Here is a 19,171-nt window from a genome sequence, read left to right on the forward strand (position 1 = left end):
TGACTGTATGGGAAAACATATTTGCCAATGATACATCAGACAAGGGTTTAATCTCCAAAATATATAAAGAACTCATACAACCCAATGCCAGGGAGATAAACCACTCAATTAAAAAATGGGCAAAAAACCTGCAGATAGCCCATATACATATGAGAAAATGCTCAACATCACTAGCCATCAGAGAAATGCAAATTAAAACCACAATGAGATATCACCTCACACCTGTCAGAACAGCTATCATTAATAAACCAGTAAACAAGTGCTGGCAAGGATGTCAAGAAAAGGGAACCCTAGAGCACTGTTGGTGGGAATGCAGACTGGTGCAGCCACTGTGGAAAACAGTATGGAGTTTCCTCAAAAAAAAAAAAAAAAAAAAAAACAAACCCTAAAATTGGAACTCTCTTTTTTTCTTTTTAGTTTCCTCCACCTTATTTCTCTTTTTTCTGTTACAGGTAAAATCACTGTTTATGAAAATTGTATTTCTGTAAAATATTTAGACATACAAATACTATCAAATAACTTTTTCACATTTTTGTTTATTGTTCAAGGACAGTTGTCTGCATTTCCCCACCACCACTCCCCCCACCCCATCCATCCCCACTTTCTACCCTTGATCCTACCCCCCACCTTTGCCTTTGTCCACGTCTCCTTTACACATGTTCCTGACAGCTCTTCCCCCTTTGCCTCCATTATTCCTTCCCACCTCCCCTCTAGTTACTGTGAGTTTGTTCTTAATTTCAATTATCTCTGGTTCTATTTTGCTCATTAATTTATTTTGTTCATTAGATTCCTCTTATGAGTGAAATCATATGGTATTTGTATTTCACCTAGTGGCTTATTTCACTTAGCATAATATTCTCTAGATCCATTCATGCTGTTGCAAAGGGTTGGAGCTCCTTCTTTCTTTCTGCTGCGTAGTATTCAAAAAAATTTGACCTGGTGATTCCACTGCTGGGACTATACCCAGAGAATCCCAAAACACCAAGTCAAAAGAATTTATGCTCCCCTATGTTCATAGCAGTGCTACTTACAATTGCCAACTGCTGGAAACAGCCTAAGTGCCCATCAGTAAATGAGTGGATCAAAAAACTGAAGTACATTTACATAACGGAATACTATGCAGCAGAAAGAAAAAAGGAGCTCCTACAAACACCATATGATCTCACTCATAAGAGGAATCTAATGAAGAAAATAAACTAACAAGCAAAACAGAATCAGAAGCATAGATACATGGAACAGACTGAAAGTGGCCAGAGGGGAGGTGAGAGGGGGATAATGGTAGAAAGAAGGGGAAGGGACTAGTCAAAGAGCATATATGAATGACCCATGGACATGGACAATGGTTGGGGATTGACTGTGGGAGCACGGTATGGGCTGGGTGGCAGAGGGCAAAGGGGGAAAAATTGGGACAACTGTAATAGAAGGACAATAAAAACAATCTTTTGAGGAACCATCAAATTGTTTTCCCAAGCAGCTGCACCATTTTGTATTCCCTGGAGTGTACAAGGGTTCCAACTTCTCTACATCGTTGCTCATAGTTCTTATTATCTGTCTTTTTGATTATAGTCACCCTAGTGGGTATGAAGTAGTCTTACTGTGGTTTTGATTTGCATTTCCCTGATGGTTAATGATGTTGAGCATCAGTTCATGTGCTTATCGGCTGTTTATATATTTTCTTTGGAGAAATATCTATTTAGATCTTTTGTCAATTTTTAATTAGGGTTTTTTGAGTTCTTTTACGTTTTAGATACAAACCTATCATCAGATATATAATTTGCAAAAATGTTCTCCCATTCTGTGGGTTGTCTTTTCACTTTCTTGATTGTGTCCTTTGCAACACAAAAGTTTGCTTTTAACTTATATACTTTTTTCTTTTGATGCTTGTACTTTTGGTGTCATATCTAAGGTTTTGCCTAATCCAAAATAAAAAAGTTTTATGCCTATGTCTTTAAGATTTTTCTAGTTTTAGCTCTCATGCTCAGGTTTCTGATACAGTTTGGTTTACTTTTATATAGTGTGTGAAGTAAAGGTCAAATTTCATTCTTTTGCATTGAACACACACTTGTCCTATTACCATTTGTTAAAATCAATTCTAATTAAATGATAACTTTAAAAAAACCATTAAATGGTGTTAATATATTTCAGAAGGTAGAATGAAGTGAACGATGTAAAGTTAAAATAAAAGGGATGCAAAAATGGGGATGTCAGGGAGAAATCTCTATCTTGAAATGCTTACATTAAAAAACAAAACTTTATAATCAATAATCTAAGTTCCATCTCTAAGAGTGCAAATTAAAAACAAAGCAAGAATAAAGAAGGAAAAAATAAAGAGCAAAAATCAATGAAACTGAAATCAGCAAAACTATAGAGAAAACCTATGAAACCAAAAGCTGGTCCTTTGAAAACATTGATAAAACTGATAAACCATTAACTAAACTTGGTCAGCAAAACATGAAAGGCACAAAACAAGAGAGGTACAAAATAAGAGAGGAAAAGTATTAGAAATGAAAGCTACAGTCCTAACAGTAACGGAATTATGCCAATAAAATTGATCAGCTTGGATGAAATGGATAGATTTCTTCAAAGATAACAGTAACAAAGCTTGCTCAGGAAGAAAGGGATAATCTTATTAGGGATAACTATTAAGAAATTAAATTCATAATTAAAAATTGTCCAACTAAGAAAATTCCAAGAACAAATGGTTTCACTGGTAAATTCTGCCAAACATTTAAGAAAGAAATAATATAAAAACTGTTACAAAATATAACAGAAAACAGAAGAGGAATGAATACTTCCCTACTGTACTTTATGAAGCCAACACTACCCTTTCTGACTATAGAGTCATTATAAGAACGCTACATCTATTATCCCTCATGAATACAGTCAGACACAAAAACACAAAATATAAGCACTGTGAATCCACCATGCAAAGTTGGTTCATATTTTAAAACAATCAAATTGTCACAAGGTTGTTAAGGACAGCATAGGAAATATAGTCAATAATAATGCAATAACTATATATGGCATCAAAGGGTACTACACTTATCAGGAGGATCACTTCGTAAGTTATATAAATGTCTAACCATTGTGCTGTACACCTCAAACTAATATAATATTGAATGTCAACTGCAATTGAAAAATAAAAAATTTTAAAAATGTAACAAAAAAAAGTCAATCAATGAATTCAACCCTATCAACAACTTAAAGGAAAAAAAAAACCCTAAGATCATTTCAATTGATGCAGGAAAAGAGCACCTAATAAAATTCAACATCCATTTACAATATAAACTTTCAGCAAACAAGGAATAGAAGGGAATGCAACCTCAATCTGATAAAGGGTATTTTTGAAAAACCTACAGACAGAATGCTTTCCCCCTAAGATCAGCAACAAGGCAAGGATATCCACTATCACCACTCCTATTTAACACTGAACTTACAACCAGTGCCATAAGGCAGGAGGAAAAAGATAAAAGGTATACGGACTGAAAAGGAAGAAATTAAACATAAAGCTGTCTTTTATTTGCAAATGATATAATTAATGACCTACACAGACAATCCCAGAGAATCTGATAAAAAGCTACAACAACTAATCTGTGAATTTGGCAATGCCACAGGATACAAGGTCAATGCATAAAAACCAATCTTATTTCTGAGCACTAGCAATGAACAAGAAGAAAATGGAGTTTTTTAAAAGTGTGTTATACAACAGCACCCCAAAACATGAAATATTTAGGTACAAGTGAACAAAAGAAGTGCAATAATTATATTACAAAATTACAAACTTTGGTTAAGAGAAATTAAAGAAGACCTAAATAAATGCAGAAATATAACATTTTCATGAACCAGAAGATGTGATGTCAAAACATCAATTGTCCTCAATTTGATCTCACATTCAACACAATCACAATAAAAATCCCAGCAGGCTTTTTGTAAATAGTGACAATTCATTCTATAATTTATATGGATAAACAAAGCACCTAGAATATTCAAAACAATTTTTAAGAAGATTCTAGAAATAGACCCATATGTATATGGTCAAATGATTTTTAACGAGTAACTTTACTGACATACATGTTGCACATAACTCGCCCTTCTCAAGTGTATGATTCATGATAATTTTTTGATAAAGGTATCAAGGTAATTCAACAGATAAAGAGTACGTTTTTCAACAAATGTTGCTGGAACAACTGGACATCCATACATAAAAAAACCTTCAACTCACACTTTGCAACATATAAAAAAATCAACTTGAAATGCATCACAAACCTAAGTTATCTAAAACTATAAAACTTCTGGAAGACATAGAAAATTTCTGTGACCTTGGATTAGGCAAAGATTTTTTGGATAGGAAACAAAAAGTATAAGTCATAAAAGAAAAAAATGTTAAATTGGTTATCAAAATTAGAAAGCTCTACTCTTCACAAGGTACTATTAAAAGAATAAACACAGAAGTTACAAACTGGGAGAGAATATTTGCAAAACATTTATCTAATAAATATTGTGTGCCCAGAATATATAAAGAACTCTCAAAACTCAATTTAAAAAAATCCAATTAATCCAATTTAAAAGCCAATTTTAAAATGGGGATGGGGAGGAACAGCAAATAAGCACATGAAAAGATTCCCGACATCATTAGTTTTTAGGGAAATACAAATTAAAACCGCTATGAAATAGTACTATAAACTTTTTGCAATGGTTTTAAAAACAAAAAGTGATACTACTAGGTACTGACAAGAATACAGAGCATCTGGAACTCTAATATAGTGCTAGGAATATAAAATGGTCCAGCCACTTTGAAAAATGGTTTGGAAATTTCTTACAAAGTTAAGCATATATTTACCATATGACTCAGCAATCCCACTCCTATGTATTAACCAAAGAAAAGTGAAAACATATGGCCACACAAAGACCTGTACATAAATGTTTTCAGTAGCTGTGTTTATAGTAGCCAAAAACTGAAACCAAGAAAAAAGATATATGTCCTTCAATTGTTTATGAATTTTTAAAAATGTATGCTATGGAATATATGCTATGGAATACCATTCAGCAATAAAAAGCAATGAACTACTAACACATGCAACTAACCAGATGACTTGCAAAAGCATTAGGCTGAAAAAGAAATTGGCAATTTTTTTTTCTGTAAAGGGACAACATGATAATATTTTAGGTTTTGCAGACCATAAAGCCTCTGTCACAACTACTCAATTCTGCCACAGTAGTGTGAAACAGCCATGTACACATGAGCGCAGCTGTGTTTTAATAAAACTTTATATTTAAAAGGCAGTGGACCTGATTGATATAGTTCACACGCAGTAACTTGCCAGCCCCTGTGCTAAATCAAAGGAGCCAGACACACAAGGTTACATATAATTCCATTTATATGGTAATATGAAAAAGGCAAACATAATAGAGACAAAAACCAAATCTGTAGTTGCCAGGGTCTGGGGGTGAAGGCAAGGGATTAATTAAAAGGGACATAAGGCAACTTTTTGGAATGATGAAAATATTCTCTATCTTAATTGTGGTGGTGGTTACATGACTGTTTATGTTTGCCAAAATCTATGTACCTATATACCTAAAAAGGGTAAATTTTACTACATGCCAATTATGCTTCAATCATCCTGTCTTAGAAAGAAAGGGAGGGAGAGAGAAAGCAAGTTATTCTTTGGTCTCTAAAAAAAAAAAAAAAGAAAATTGTTTTGAAATAATACAAAATCAAGGAAATTTAAATACTGGATATTTGGTTATATTTTTAAAAATGTGATAATGGTATTATGGCTACTTTTTAAAAAGAAAAAAAACAAGATTTATATTGAAGTTCTTACAAATGATACATTATATGTGGGATTTGTTTTATAATAGTACAATTAGTATAGGGGTAGAAATGTACTAATAATTGTTGAAGCTGGGCTGTGGGTAAATACGGGTTCATTATACTTTTATTCTTGTTACTTTTATGTATGATTGAACATTTCTACAATAGCCAAATTGGGTGGAGCGGTAGTTAGGAATGAAGAAAAAGTGAGGAAGAGATAAAGCCATAAAACAGAGATTATGCATGTAATGTCTACTGAGGTCAGGTAGCTAAAGAAGTGAGATAAGCCAGGGTGATAAAGTCTGAAGCTGAAAGTATTCACATTAAATTTTTGAAAAAACATGTGCTTTCCAAATATACGCACTGGCATCCTTTCTCCTAAGACCTTAAAACTATAAAGATACAGTTATACACTCACACATGCCTTTATAAACAAAGCACACACACAGTGAAAAGCAGTTAAATGTCAAATGAGCTGTTGCCTACAATCCAGTAAACACTAGGGTAAATATAACAATTATAGCCAAAACATAACAATAAAAACCTGTATTATCTGGTTCTGGGATAGTCACTAGCATTACAACCAAATCTGATTCTAATTTCACAATTTGTCTTTAGTTGTTAAGAATCACATACATAATTAAATGAAAAATAGGAGCAAGAAATGGATAGGAGATTTTTAGTAATATTATAACAGAAAACACAAGTGTATCAGGATAATAATCCCCTTTAATTAGGCAGATTGCTAAAGAAGAATATATACTTAAAATTCACATTGGAAATAGTTTTAGAAGAATACTATCTAAACTTTCTTAATCTTCTAACAGCTTGAGTGAAAATATTATCTAAAAATAAAATAATAAATTAACTATACCCATGGTTTTCTTCATAATATTGTAGAATACGCCACCCTGTTGGAACATGTGAGGAAGCCCCTTTGCATAAGACCATACATCCTCTCCTGTAAGATAAAAACAAATACAGTATTAGCAACAAACAAAAATATTCAACCCAGGTTTGTTTTAATACAGATTAGCCTCTAAAAGAGATTGCAAGGCAAGGCTGGTATAACATATAAGGAGGTGATATGGAGTGATGAGGCTATAGTACACTAGTAGTACTTATTTTTTTTTTTATCCAAGGACATTTTTTTATTGCTTTTAGAAAGCACTTTGTTTAGAGAGAGAGAAACATCGATGTGAGACAGAAGCATCAACCTGCTGCTTACTGTACCTGCCCCGACTCAAGGACCAAGGATCAGGGAACAAACCTGTAACCCAAGGCATGTGCCTTGACTGGAAAATGAATCCACCACCTTTCAGTTTTGGGACAATGCTCCAAACAATTGAGCCACACTGGCCATGGTGCACTTAATTTTTTTTGGTAAAAATCTGAACAGTTACCAGATTAGGGAAGTCCTCAGAATTGTCCACCTAAATACTAGTAAGAAAAATGACACTTCTTATGATAAATATATGTGTAAGTACACAGACACATGGAATTATTGCCATTTGCAATAACATGGATGGATCTTGCAGGCAGTATGCTAAGTAAAATAAGTCAGGTGGAAAGGGACAAAAACCATATAATTTCACTCATATGGGGAATATAAAACAAAAGTGAAACACACAAATAAAACAGAGCTCATAGACACATACAACAGAATGGTGGCTACCAGAATGAAAGGTGGGTAGCGAGCAGGAGAATTAGGTAAAGGGGGTCAAACACATGATAACAAAAGGAAACTAGAGTTTTAGTGGTGAACACACAATACAGTCTACAAATATCAAATTATAATGTTGTATATCTGAAACCTATATATTAACCAATTAACTCAATAAATTTTAAATAAATAAATAGGACTTTTAGTGTCAGTTCCTCTAGGATTTTTCAGTGGTGCTTAGGTGGGAAACTTCCTTGCTGCTGCAATGTATATGACTACCATACCGTAGGTTAAGTTAGTTTACTTCTGCTCCTCTGTTTTCCTTCTAGACTAGAAGCTTTTCAGAGTCAGGAAAAGGTCAGTGGCATGGCACAGTGCTGGACAGTAGCACTCTTAGCATTTGGTGAATGAATACATATGAATGAATTGTATAAATGAAGTTTTTCCTTTTAATAAGGTCTGAAAGAAGTCCTGAAAAACCTTAATTGAAGAAGTACAATGATAACTGTTCTTCAACGTTACAGATAAAATATAGTTAATGGTACCATTGGTCCTCTTCATGAATCGAGTAAAACAAAATCATAGCAAAAATAAAGGTAAAGAATTTGAGGCACAACCTTCCAGTTATAAAGTAAGTAAGTCATGGAATGTAACATACAGCATGGTGACTATAATAATACTGCATGCTTGAAAGCTGCTAAGACAGTAGATCTTAAGAGAAGGGCAGAACTATTTTGCTACAATTTCATTAGAAAGTCAACTCTTATAGAATAGGAATAGCTGGTAAAGCACGTAGCAAATATTATATTAATTCATATAATTTTAATCTCCAATTAATTTTACTTTATAATTCAACTGTGTCTTCATAGTACAACAGTAAAATACTTAAGTTCAACATACTGTGTGTGTATTTAAATGTAGGAAAAAGTCTACACCACCAATATGGATAACTTCTGTTTACACCCTGTTTCCCTTAAATCATTCCTCCTAATAGCCTTCAGTTCTCCTACCTGAACAGTAGTTATACATGGCACTGATATTATGAATGGTTTTTCTTTTGGTTTATCTGATGGTTTTCCTTTTTAACAAAAAGCAATTTGTTAATTTTTAAAAGTATATTAAAATAAAAACATTTTTAAAATATATTTTTCTAACTTTTACTAATAATACAATCATGGGGTTAAAAGTGAGTTTAAAAGGTCATCATTCCTATTTTCTAACTTTATATATTTAAAAAGGTAATTTGAAATTTCTAGTTTTATGGAGCAAGTGAGTAAATTTAAAAATACAGTATCTATATGAAATGTATTTTTAAAGGCCCACCCCAAAATATCTAAAATTAGCTCTGAATTCAAGTATTTATGACCATAAAATAACTAACCCAAAATGTAAATGGTACATGGTACTTCTACAAGAACCCTAGTTATTCATTTGCTGAATATAGCATGTCATCTCTCCGTATTTCCTACAGATCCTTCTTCCATCTAAAAATGTATCTACCTTATCAATAGTCAAAACCATTTCTAAGAAAGGCATACCTGTTTCCTTTTACTCAGTCCTTTAAGTGTATACAGCCTATTGAGCATTTAGTGTTATTATCAGAATTAAAAGATGTATTTATCATAAACATATATATACACAAACCTGTGAGTAAATGTGCAAACACACACAGACAATCTGACTCTTTGGGGAGTGTAAATGTTAAAGAAAACTATTATATTTTACTTTATACACACTTGAATTGTTTGAATTTTTTTAAATCCTTACCTGAAGATATGTTTAATGATTTCAGAGAGAGAGGGAGGGAGAGGGAGAAGGGAAGAAATGGGGAGAGAAACAGAGAGAAACATCAATCAGTTACCTTCCATGGGCACTGACTGGAAATCAAACCCACAACCTAGGCATGTGCCCTGATGTGGAATGGAGCCCACAACCCTTTGGTGTATGGGACAATGCTCCAACTAACTGAGCCACCCAGCCAGGGAAATTCTTTAAATTTTAAAAAATAATATCTTCATGGACAACAAGTATGGTGATTACAGTGGGTGGGGAGGAAAGGGGCCGGGGTATAAGAGGACTAAATGGTAATGAAAAAAAAAAATACAATAAAAAACTCAAGCCCTGGCTTGTTTGGCTTAGTGGATTGAGTGCCAGCCTGCAAACCAAAGGGTCGCTTGTTTGAGTCCCAGTCAGGGCACATGCTTGGGTTGTGGAGCAGGTCCCCACTAGGGGGTGTGAGAGAAGCAACCACACATTGATGTTTCTCTCTCCTCCTTTCTCCTTCCCTTCCCTTCTCTCTAAAAGTAAATAAAATCTTTTTAAAAAACTCAAGAAAAAAAAATCTTGTAACTGAAAAAATATGAAAGAAAATAAAAGTTATCAAAGTAGCTGAGTAAGAAAGGAACAGAATCAATGTTTAGCTTAATCCTCAAAGTATGATAGTATAAAATCACCATTTATAACATACACATTTAATCTTAAAATGCCATCTATACACATTATTTTTTAATCAACTTTATGACTGCTCCATATTTCTAATGGAGCAGTCATAAAGGGCGTTCAGGGACTTCCGGCAAGATGGAGGCATAGGTGGACACACCGTACCTCCACATACAACCAAGATTAGAACAACAATTTAGAGGCAGAATAACACCCAGAACTGACAGAGAATTTATCTGAATGGAAGTCGGACAGCCAAGAAGTTGAAGTAGACCCCATCATCCAGACCAGTAGGAGAGGCGGAGACGAGCTGCAGCCGGCGCCAGCTTGGAGAACAGGGAGAACTGGGTGCATAGGCAACCGGGAGCGCGTAAGCCATCATCGGGGCGTGCAAGATCGCAGCAAGTGGACCCTGAGTACACAAGCAGCAACTGGCGGACCCAGTGAGGCTGTAATTGTGAACCAGGGCAGAGCGTGCAACCCAGAATCCCAGGAAAGGGACTGAGATCCCAGGAGAACAGAGCTACCGCCATTGTTCCCTCCCGCCCCCGCCCCCACATACTACATCACAATCTAGCAACTGTGGTGCCCAGCCCCGGTGAACACCTAAAGCTCCACCCCTCACTGGAACAGGAGCAACACGTCTCAAACAGAAAAACAGATCAATGCCCCAGGGCTCATCCTTTTGAGCGACCAAGAGATTGCCAATCTATCAGATGCACAGTTCAAAACACTGGTGATCAGGAAGCTCACAGAATTGGTTGATTTGGGGCCCAAGTTATATGAAAAAAATGCAGGTTACCATAAAAGAGATGAAGGAAGATGCACACAGAACCAATAGGGATGGTAACAAAATTGGGACTCAGAACAATAGAGTGGACCAGAAGGAAGAAAAAAACAACCAAACAGGAAAGAATGAAGAAATAAGAATTCAAAAAAAAAAAACAAGGAGAAGCTTAGGAACCTCCAGGACATCTTTAAACATTCCAACATCAAAATATAGGGGTACTGGAAGGGGAAGAGGAAAAGCAACAGATTGAGCATGTATTTGAACAAATAATAAAGGAGAACTTCCCCATTCTGGCAAAGGAAATAGACTTCCAGGAAATCCAGGAAGCTCAGAGAGCCCCAAAGAAGTTGGACCCAAGAAGAAACACACCAAGGCACATCATCATTACATTAGCCAAGGTAAAAATGAAGGAGAGAATCCTAGAAGCAGCAAGAGATAAGAGGACAGTAACCTACAAAGGAGTTCCCATCAGACTGTCAGCTGATTTCTCAAAAGAGACCTTCCAGGCAAGAAGGGGCTGGAGAGAAATATTCCAAGTCATGAAAGACAAGGACCTACATCCCAGATTACTCTATCCAGCAAAGCTTTCATTTAGAATGGAAGGGCAGATAAAGTGCTTTTCAGATAAGGTCAAGTTAAAGGAGTTCATCATCACCAAGCCCTTATTTTATGAGATGTTAAAGGGACTTATCTAAGAAAAGAAGATTAAAAAAAAAACATGTATAGTAAAAGGACAGCAAACTCACAATTATTAACAATCACATCTAAAGCAAAACCAAAAGAAACTAAGCAAACAACTAGAACAGGAACAGAACCACAGAAATGGAGATCACATGAAGGGTTATCAACAGGGGGGTGGGAGGAGGGGGGTGGGGAAAGGTACAGAGAATAAGTAGCATAGATTGTAGGTTGAAAATAGATAGGGGGAGGGTAAGAATAGTATGGGAAATGTAGAAGCTAAAGAACTTATGACACATGGACATGACTAAAGGAGGGGATATGGGGGGGAGAGGCTGTACAGGGTGGAGGGGAGTGAAGGGGGGAAAATGGGACAACTGTAATAGCATAATCAATAAAATATATTTAAAAAAGGGGGTTCAGATGGCATGTAAAGTATAATAATATGCATTAACTACTATCTGGATTTGAAACTGTCCTCCAGCCAATATTTGAAGAAAAAAAAGTCAAGATGCAATAATGATATTCAGACCCATTGTCATCTAAAACGTAAGTGTATGAACCCCAACTGTAAATCTGGAAAATCTTAAAGCAGTTGTAATATCAAGAGGCACTATGAAATTACGAAATATTGTGCACTTTAAAAATGTGTATTAGCCATGGCCAAGTGGCTCAGTTGGTTGGAGCATCATCCAGTGCACCAAAAGGATTGCAATTTGATCCCTGAAATGGTGCACATATGGGGAGTCACCCAACAGTTTTTTCTCTCACATCAATGTTTCTCTCTCTCTCTCCCGTTTCCTCTCTAAAATCAATAAAACATATCTCAGGTGAGGATTTTAAAAATGTATTTTAAAAATTCATAGTTTTTTTTCAGGAAAATAGAAAGTACACAAAAATGAAATAAGTTGCTCAACTCTAAAAGGTCACTAAACTTATCAGTGAAAGGGATAAATACCACAAGTAGCCTAATTCCATTAAAGCAATTCCAAATGACAAATTCTGTTTTTCACAAACCTGTCTTATCACTTAAAAAAGAAAATTAACTAGAAACTTAGTAGAATACAATATTAAGAAAAAATGTTAGCTTAGAATTTGTGGTGATGTACCATCTCTCATATCTACCACAAAAGAAAATGCACAGAAAACTGGTCTACAAGAAAACTTAATAACATTTTGTAATACTAGAGTTAGAGTCAGTCCAATACTATATAAATAATATTATAGTGTGCAAAAATTGTTCAATAACCTCCAAGTGGACTGGATAAAGTGGATTAAAATGTGAAATATTTACAGGGAAAACGTAATTTCATTTTAAAACTAGCATCATAAGATTCAAAGTGACTAATTCCATGTATTGTTTTTACTGAGCAAAGACTCATGTATTTACTTCAGGTTTGCTGATATAAATAAATAATATAAATTCTATTTAATAAATATTCTACTTAAAAATAATTAAAGGAAAAGCACATGTCCCTGACTACCAAGCATACAGCCTATTTAATGAAGATATAAAAGCTATATAATGAAAATGAAAGAAGAAGCACATGTCCCTGACTATCAAGCATCCAGCCTATTTAGTGAAGATATAAAAGCTATATAATGAAAATGAAAGCTATACAAGTATAGGAAGCTCTCAGCTGGAATCCTGCAGGTAAATTTATGGAAGGCAATGAGTGTCTCTCCATCTTTGTATCTCTAGTACTCTCTAACTCATAGCGGACATTCATTTTGCTGAAATAATCTGCATTAATTCATTCAGTAAGCATTTTCATTCCACCTAATAAGTGTCAGGCCCTATACTAGGTGATAAGGTTTCATAGGTGAATACAACAGGCTACTGTCACTGCTTTTGTGGTTTATAATACAGTGGGTGAGGTATATGAGTAAGTAAATCAACAAATAAGATAATGAAAAACTGTAATAGATCCTATGACAGAAATGAAGAGTATACAATGATAGAGGGTACTTACTTAAGAGTGGTTAGCAAAGGTTTCTTAAACTCTTATTAGATAAGGTGACCAGGAGGAGAAAGTCTCTCTTAAAAAGCTTGTATTTAAGCCTAAACCTAAATGAGAAGGGCCCAGCTATCTGAACAGCATAAAGCTTAAAGAGCTATTTTTTGAAGTAACATCAGTAGCTTACATCACATTTGATAATTAACAAAATAATTTCTATACTTTGAAACTTTCAATTTTCTAAATAAGCCCTGTCATTTTCCATTTTTCAGCCCACTTTTTATTAAAAGTATCTTTAAGTACAGTTACAAGAGAGTTAGAGGTAGAAAACTAGTATTTTGTGGGGAGACTAATACAGGCCAGGCACTGTCTTAGTACTTTAAAGCAGAAAGTCTCTCAAGTGCCATCACTATAAAATAGGCAAAACACTTTTTATGATCAAATTTTGTGTCTGGAGTAGAAGACAAATCTGTGGTTTGTAAGGGCAGCAACATAAATGTTAGAAGTGAAGACGGAAGGGATCTTAACAGGAAGATATTATCTTGGTGAACTCATTGCAATCCACAGTCTATTAATCAAATATTCACGATCAGAACCCACAAATAAAAATCAAAAAGTGACTAACTATAAACCAGAATTATGTTGTACTAATTTTGTTATTAAATATATTATCATGCTGACTGGACTTTGAGAATACTGATCATAATCTCACCCATGCCACATAATCCTTACTTGCACTCTCAACTGTAGATCAACATTTATATCAGGAAGTTAAATGAGTGACTGGAATCAATGCTTGATGAATATGGAATCAGTAAAGGGATACAGATCTTTCAGCCAGGCCATGGAGGGGACTGACCACCTATTCTTGCCCCTGAAAAGACTACCTTCCTGATCAGCAGAATTTTCATGAACCACAGATGATGTATCTTTTGCCCTTTGTACAGCAGTGTATAATTCTGCTTTTCAACTTTTTCAACATTCAGTGCTGACCATCCATTTCATTTCTGCTGGCGAAACCTTTGTTTAGATATGTTAATGTCATCTGTTTAATTCAATCACAAACATTTCAAAGTGCCTGTGATGGGCTGGGAACTATAATAGGTGCTGAACATCCAAGGTTAGTTCTCATCCAATGTTAGTTCTCATCTGAGCCATGTCCTCAAGAGTTCATCTTCTAATTAGCAAGACCTTCTCTTTCCTATTCTTGACCCAGGAGATTGCATGTTTTTTTAAGTGCCTTCTGCATATATCTAATTTTATCCATTCTAATGTTAATTAATTTTCAGAGTTCTAGAAGGAATATACTGTTACCCTACCACAAGGGGTATTTTGTATAGGAGGCACTGGGGAGTTAAACAGTTTACTTGAAATCACTAAGTTAATAAATAGTGGAGCCAAGATGCAAACGCTAGGTCTTTCTGACTCCAAAGATCACACAGTATTTCCTCTATTCCATGCAGTCTCTAAGAAACTAAAAACTCTAAGATAGAAAATACATAAAATGCCTACATTTCCTCACATATTCCCCCATTCAATGACTATGTCTGCCAAAATAAAATCAGTGATATCAAGTTACAAATTTTTACAGGGCTTTTAGAATTCCTATTAACTAGTAGGCCCCCTAATTTAATAAGCCAACAATAAATAATCCTCATTTTGGAAGGTAAAGGCTCAATTCACTGATATTTAGTACTGTTGGAAAACTGAATCAAAACTCAGGTCACTTTTCTGGTTGAAAGCTCTAATCTCAGCAAAAAAAAAAAAAGCGCCCTTCTAATATGTAATATATCTAAATTTTACTTTTACTTTAAGCCTTAATATATTATTATGTAAAACATATTAACAGTGATTTAAAAACATAAATTAAGCAAATAAAAAGTACAAAGTGCACCAATGGATCATAACTCATCTAAAGCTTTAAGTTACATATTCTGTTGATAATATATTTTCCTTTAATTTATGCTGAATTACTCAGAAATACTTCTTAACCAATCCCATTAATATCTACCTGTTTTTTATATTTCTCATGAGTTATAATAGCTCTTTACAGTTGATGGCAAAGAGTTACTGAGTAAGGAAATTACTTGAACAGAAATCCTAATGTACAAATAAGAAAAATATGATGAACTGGGAAAGGGAGAACAGGAAATGGGAGGAGAAAGACTATTAGATGGAGCACTGTAGGAGTAAAAACATCAGAAATTGCAATTCATCAAACAGGAAGTCCTGAAATCACATGACATGCAGGAAAATGAAATTTAAAAATAAATGAAAAAGGAAAAGAAAGGTGGGCAGGCTCAACAGAGCCAAGAGTGGGGGGAATGCAAAAGGCTTTAAATAGAGGCATTACAAACCTATTTAAAAGAATACATCATTTGAGTGAACTCACAATATCACGAAAGAGATGATGCATTATAGTATTGTTTACCGGAAACCTATATAATTTTATTAACCAATGTCACCCCAATAAATTCAATAAAAATTTTTTAAAAGTTATAAATAAATAATCTTGTGATAGGTAAGGGACTACTTTCACTTCCTCGCTTACCTTTTCTTAATATTTACTCAGTAGAGAATCACACTAACATCTAGCCACTAACTGTCAAAAAGCTAAAGAAAATAATTCTCTCCTAAAATAGCTTTTACGATAACCAGTTTTTTCATAAAAACAGAAAAGTATATTATATTCACAATTAGGTTAAGAAATATCATCTAAGTTAAATTGATCTTACCCATTAAGGTTGCTAAAAGACACAAGGAGTACATTTCTTTGTCAGCTTGCTCCTGAAGTTCCTTAGATGACAGTTTACCAGTAGCAGCAATCTCTTCTTGTTTCACAGCATGAGCTGAGTGTGCTGCAGCAGACTGACCACCTTCTGCTTTACTTTTTAGAATCTCTATTGTAATTCTGTCACCATGCTGTAAAGGTACTGGCTCCTTTTCCATGCCTGCCTGGGGTGGCGTTAATTCTTTAGGCGGAAAGCCATATCGAATACACTGTAAATATGGAGGAATGCTGAATTCTCTGGCTATGCTTTCCTGAAGTTCAAAAAATGTTGTTGAAGACTTAAGTGTAACCATGGACTGTCGTCCATCATTAGTTGTTATTCGGATCTTCTTCTCTTTAGAAGTTGTTGGTGAATAAAGAGACTTGGTCGGGGTAGCAGGCGCAGAGGATGGACCATCACGAATGGCACTGGGAGAAACAGTCCTGGGCTGGCCTTTTTGTTCTTGTTTTAACTTCTCTGTTTTCCGTTTCTGCATTACAGAAGCTTGTTCTGTAATACTCTGTTGAATAATTCTTTCAGTTTTACTCATGTTTAACTCCTCCTTGTGCAAAGTTTTTGTTTTCTGTCCAGTGAGAATAATTTTAGTTGGGAGCTGAGACTCTGACTCTTGTCCTTGTACATCTCCAACTCTTTGGGCATGAGCACCATCTATGTTTACAGGAGTATAATCATCAGGATTCTTTTTGGCAGTCTGATGCAATATAGTGTGGACAACTTTCTGAACCAGGATTTCACTCCCAAATTCACCAGGAAAGTGCTTGGTAACAAGTTTCATTGCAACATCGTAAACATTACTATTCAAAGATGAATCACTTTCATATTGGAACCAATAAACTGTTTCTCTGACCACTCTGCCACCCCATTCCAAAGTAATAGGAAAAGCTTCTGGAAGATTGTCATACTCCTTACCATCCCAAAAATGTTTGAATCCACAACCACATTTGCCACCAGTGGACCTAGAATTAGTTCTGTCCCCATCCAAATACACAATAGACCCATCTCCTCTGACCCTTCGCACAGATGTGCCATGGCACCAATTACAAGCTGTTAGGTTACTCAATCCATAGTCTGGTACCAGAACATCTTTCATTGAATCATATGAGCAAACCAAATTGTTCAAGGGAAAGCTATAATTTTTGTCAGGCCTCAGCTGTCCATGAGTACTTTTTGCCAGGTTATACAGTTTCCCTCCTGGAGCCAACCACTCTGGAGGAACGTGAAGTTCAGAAAGGGCACCACAGAGCAAACATTTGTGAAGACGATTATCCATTACTGCTTTTTTAGCAGCTGCTGTGACTTCTTCAGGCTGTACTCCTATCACCCCAGTCCTCCTGTAGAAATACTGATGGACATCAGCAACCAAACTAGGGTGGATACCGTGTTTGTCCATAAAGACTTCTTCCATAGCAGCAACAAGCCTAAGCAAGTATTTATCCTGCAGACTTCTGTCTCCTCCAATAACACAACCACCATCCTCCTCAAGTTTGATGTACTTTTTAATAAGGTCCTGAGGCACACCCCATGCTTTAGGAAGCAAATTCATAGGCAGTTTGGGCAAAGCAGCCCCCTTTATACCTACCAAGGGGATATAATGGTTTCTACCAGAGCTACTCCACGCAATACAGATTGGTTTGTTCAAATGACCATCCTTCCCAGTGCACTTCTCTGCAGGGATGAGCCCAGGCAGAAAGGTAGCTGAATAATCACCAGAGCTTCTCATGCCACTGAGAGAATCTAACAAAATAATAGGGCGATGTAACACGTTGGCAAGGCCAAATATGTGGATGTTCCTCAGACCCAAGGGAACACCCTCCGGCGGTACAAACATAGGGTCACACTCATTGATAATGTCTTCCCACTCAGCAGCATCAATGAAGTCATGGAACAGGGCTTGATACCTGGCCAGGTGCTGCTGAAAGTGCTGTTTCAGATTCTCTCTCAAGGCATGCCAGAAGAGCTCCCGGCCTACTAGGGCCCGGGACACAGCATGCACCAGGCAATGTCCATCCCCGTCCACATGCACTGGAATGAGGCATTCCTGACTTTTATTGGCCCGCTTGATGTCCTCAAGAGTGTCATGCAAATATAGGAGGCTTCCGGAGCGGTCCTTGCCATAGCCCACGGTGTTAACATGCTCTGGTTCGATGAGGAAGGCGCGGTCACCCAGTAAAGCGCAATCGAACACTTCGCCCTGGTTCATGTCCCGGAGAAGCTTAGCCCGGCCCGTCTGTTTGTCCATTCCATAGCGAGCTAATATGGGCGACAACAATTTGCAGTGGTAGTTGGAAAGGCCCATCACCTTTACCAGTTCCGTGGTCTTCTTGGGTGCTCCCGTAACCCCCAACAGCGCGTTCCGCAGCAGGTTGTGTAGCACTACGTCCGGGTCGGTCACCTCCTCCACCCCCAGCAGCTGTTGTTGCTCGTGCCGCTGTCCGCACTCGGTACACTCGATGCTGACGGAACCGGAGGCCGGGAAGAACAGTCGCGCCTGGCACTTCGGATCTGGGCAGCTCCCGGAGAGGATTCTCCGGTCTCTCCGCTTCGAGAGCACCCCCGGAGCAGCAGCCGCCGCAGTCGTCAGGGACGATGGAGTCTGCGGAGCCTCAGGCGGAGGAGGTGGCGGCGGCAGGGGAGGCGGCGGCGGCGGCTGAGACATAGCGCTCGGGTCTTGTGTCTCGCTCCGCGTCCCAAGCGACCCTCAATGGCTCATAGCCCAGACCTCCACCGGCCCAACTCGGTCTAGCCCAGGCCCAGGGCGACTCACTTTCCTTTCTCTATCAGCTCCTCCTCCTCTTAAGCGAAGGCGGAAGCACCAGACGTTGTTTCTCTTCTTACTTCTCCACTGCCGTAGCCGTTGCCCCGAACGTAACGGCCACCACCCTACCCCGCACTCACACTCACTCACTCTCGCTCTCTCGCTCTAAACACACACAGACATACACGCCCTCACTGAGAGTGCGCAGGCGCAGCTTCCGCTCTACCCTCTGGGAATTAGAGTCTTCGAGCCTCTTTCTTGATCATCGAATGCTAGGAGTT

General features: G+C 36.8%; 1 protein-coding gene across 1 annotated transcript in view; it reads right to left on the bottom strand.

The window, feature by feature from the left end:
• Positions 1 to 19,100, bottom strand: part of VCPIP1 (valosin containing protein interacting protein 1) — a 28,926-nt gene extending 9,826 nt beyond the window's left edge. Inside the window, exons 1-2 of the mRNA XM_028533948.2 lie at positions 16,079 to 19,100; positions 6,690 to 6,776 (exon numbers count right to left, since the gene is read on the bottom strand). Of these exons, the coding sequence (XP_028389749.1) occupies positions 6,690 to 6,776; positions 16,079 to 18,791 (2,800 nt within the window). The 5' untranslated portion in view covers positions 18,792 to 19,100. The remainder of the gene's footprint in view (positions 1 to 6,689; positions 6,777 to 16,078) is intronic.
• Positions 19,101 to 19,171: the final 71 nt, after the last annotated feature.

The sequence above is a fragment of the Phyllostomus discolor genome, chromosome 7, assembly GCF_004126475.2.
Source record: "Phyllostomus discolor isolate MPI-MPIP mPhyDis1 chromosome 7, mPhyDis1.pri.v3, whole genome shotgun sequence".
In the NCBI taxonomy this organism is placed as follows: domain Eukaryota; kingdom Metazoa; phylum Chordata; class Mammalia; order Chiroptera; family Phyllostomidae; genus Phyllostomus; species Phyllostomus discolor.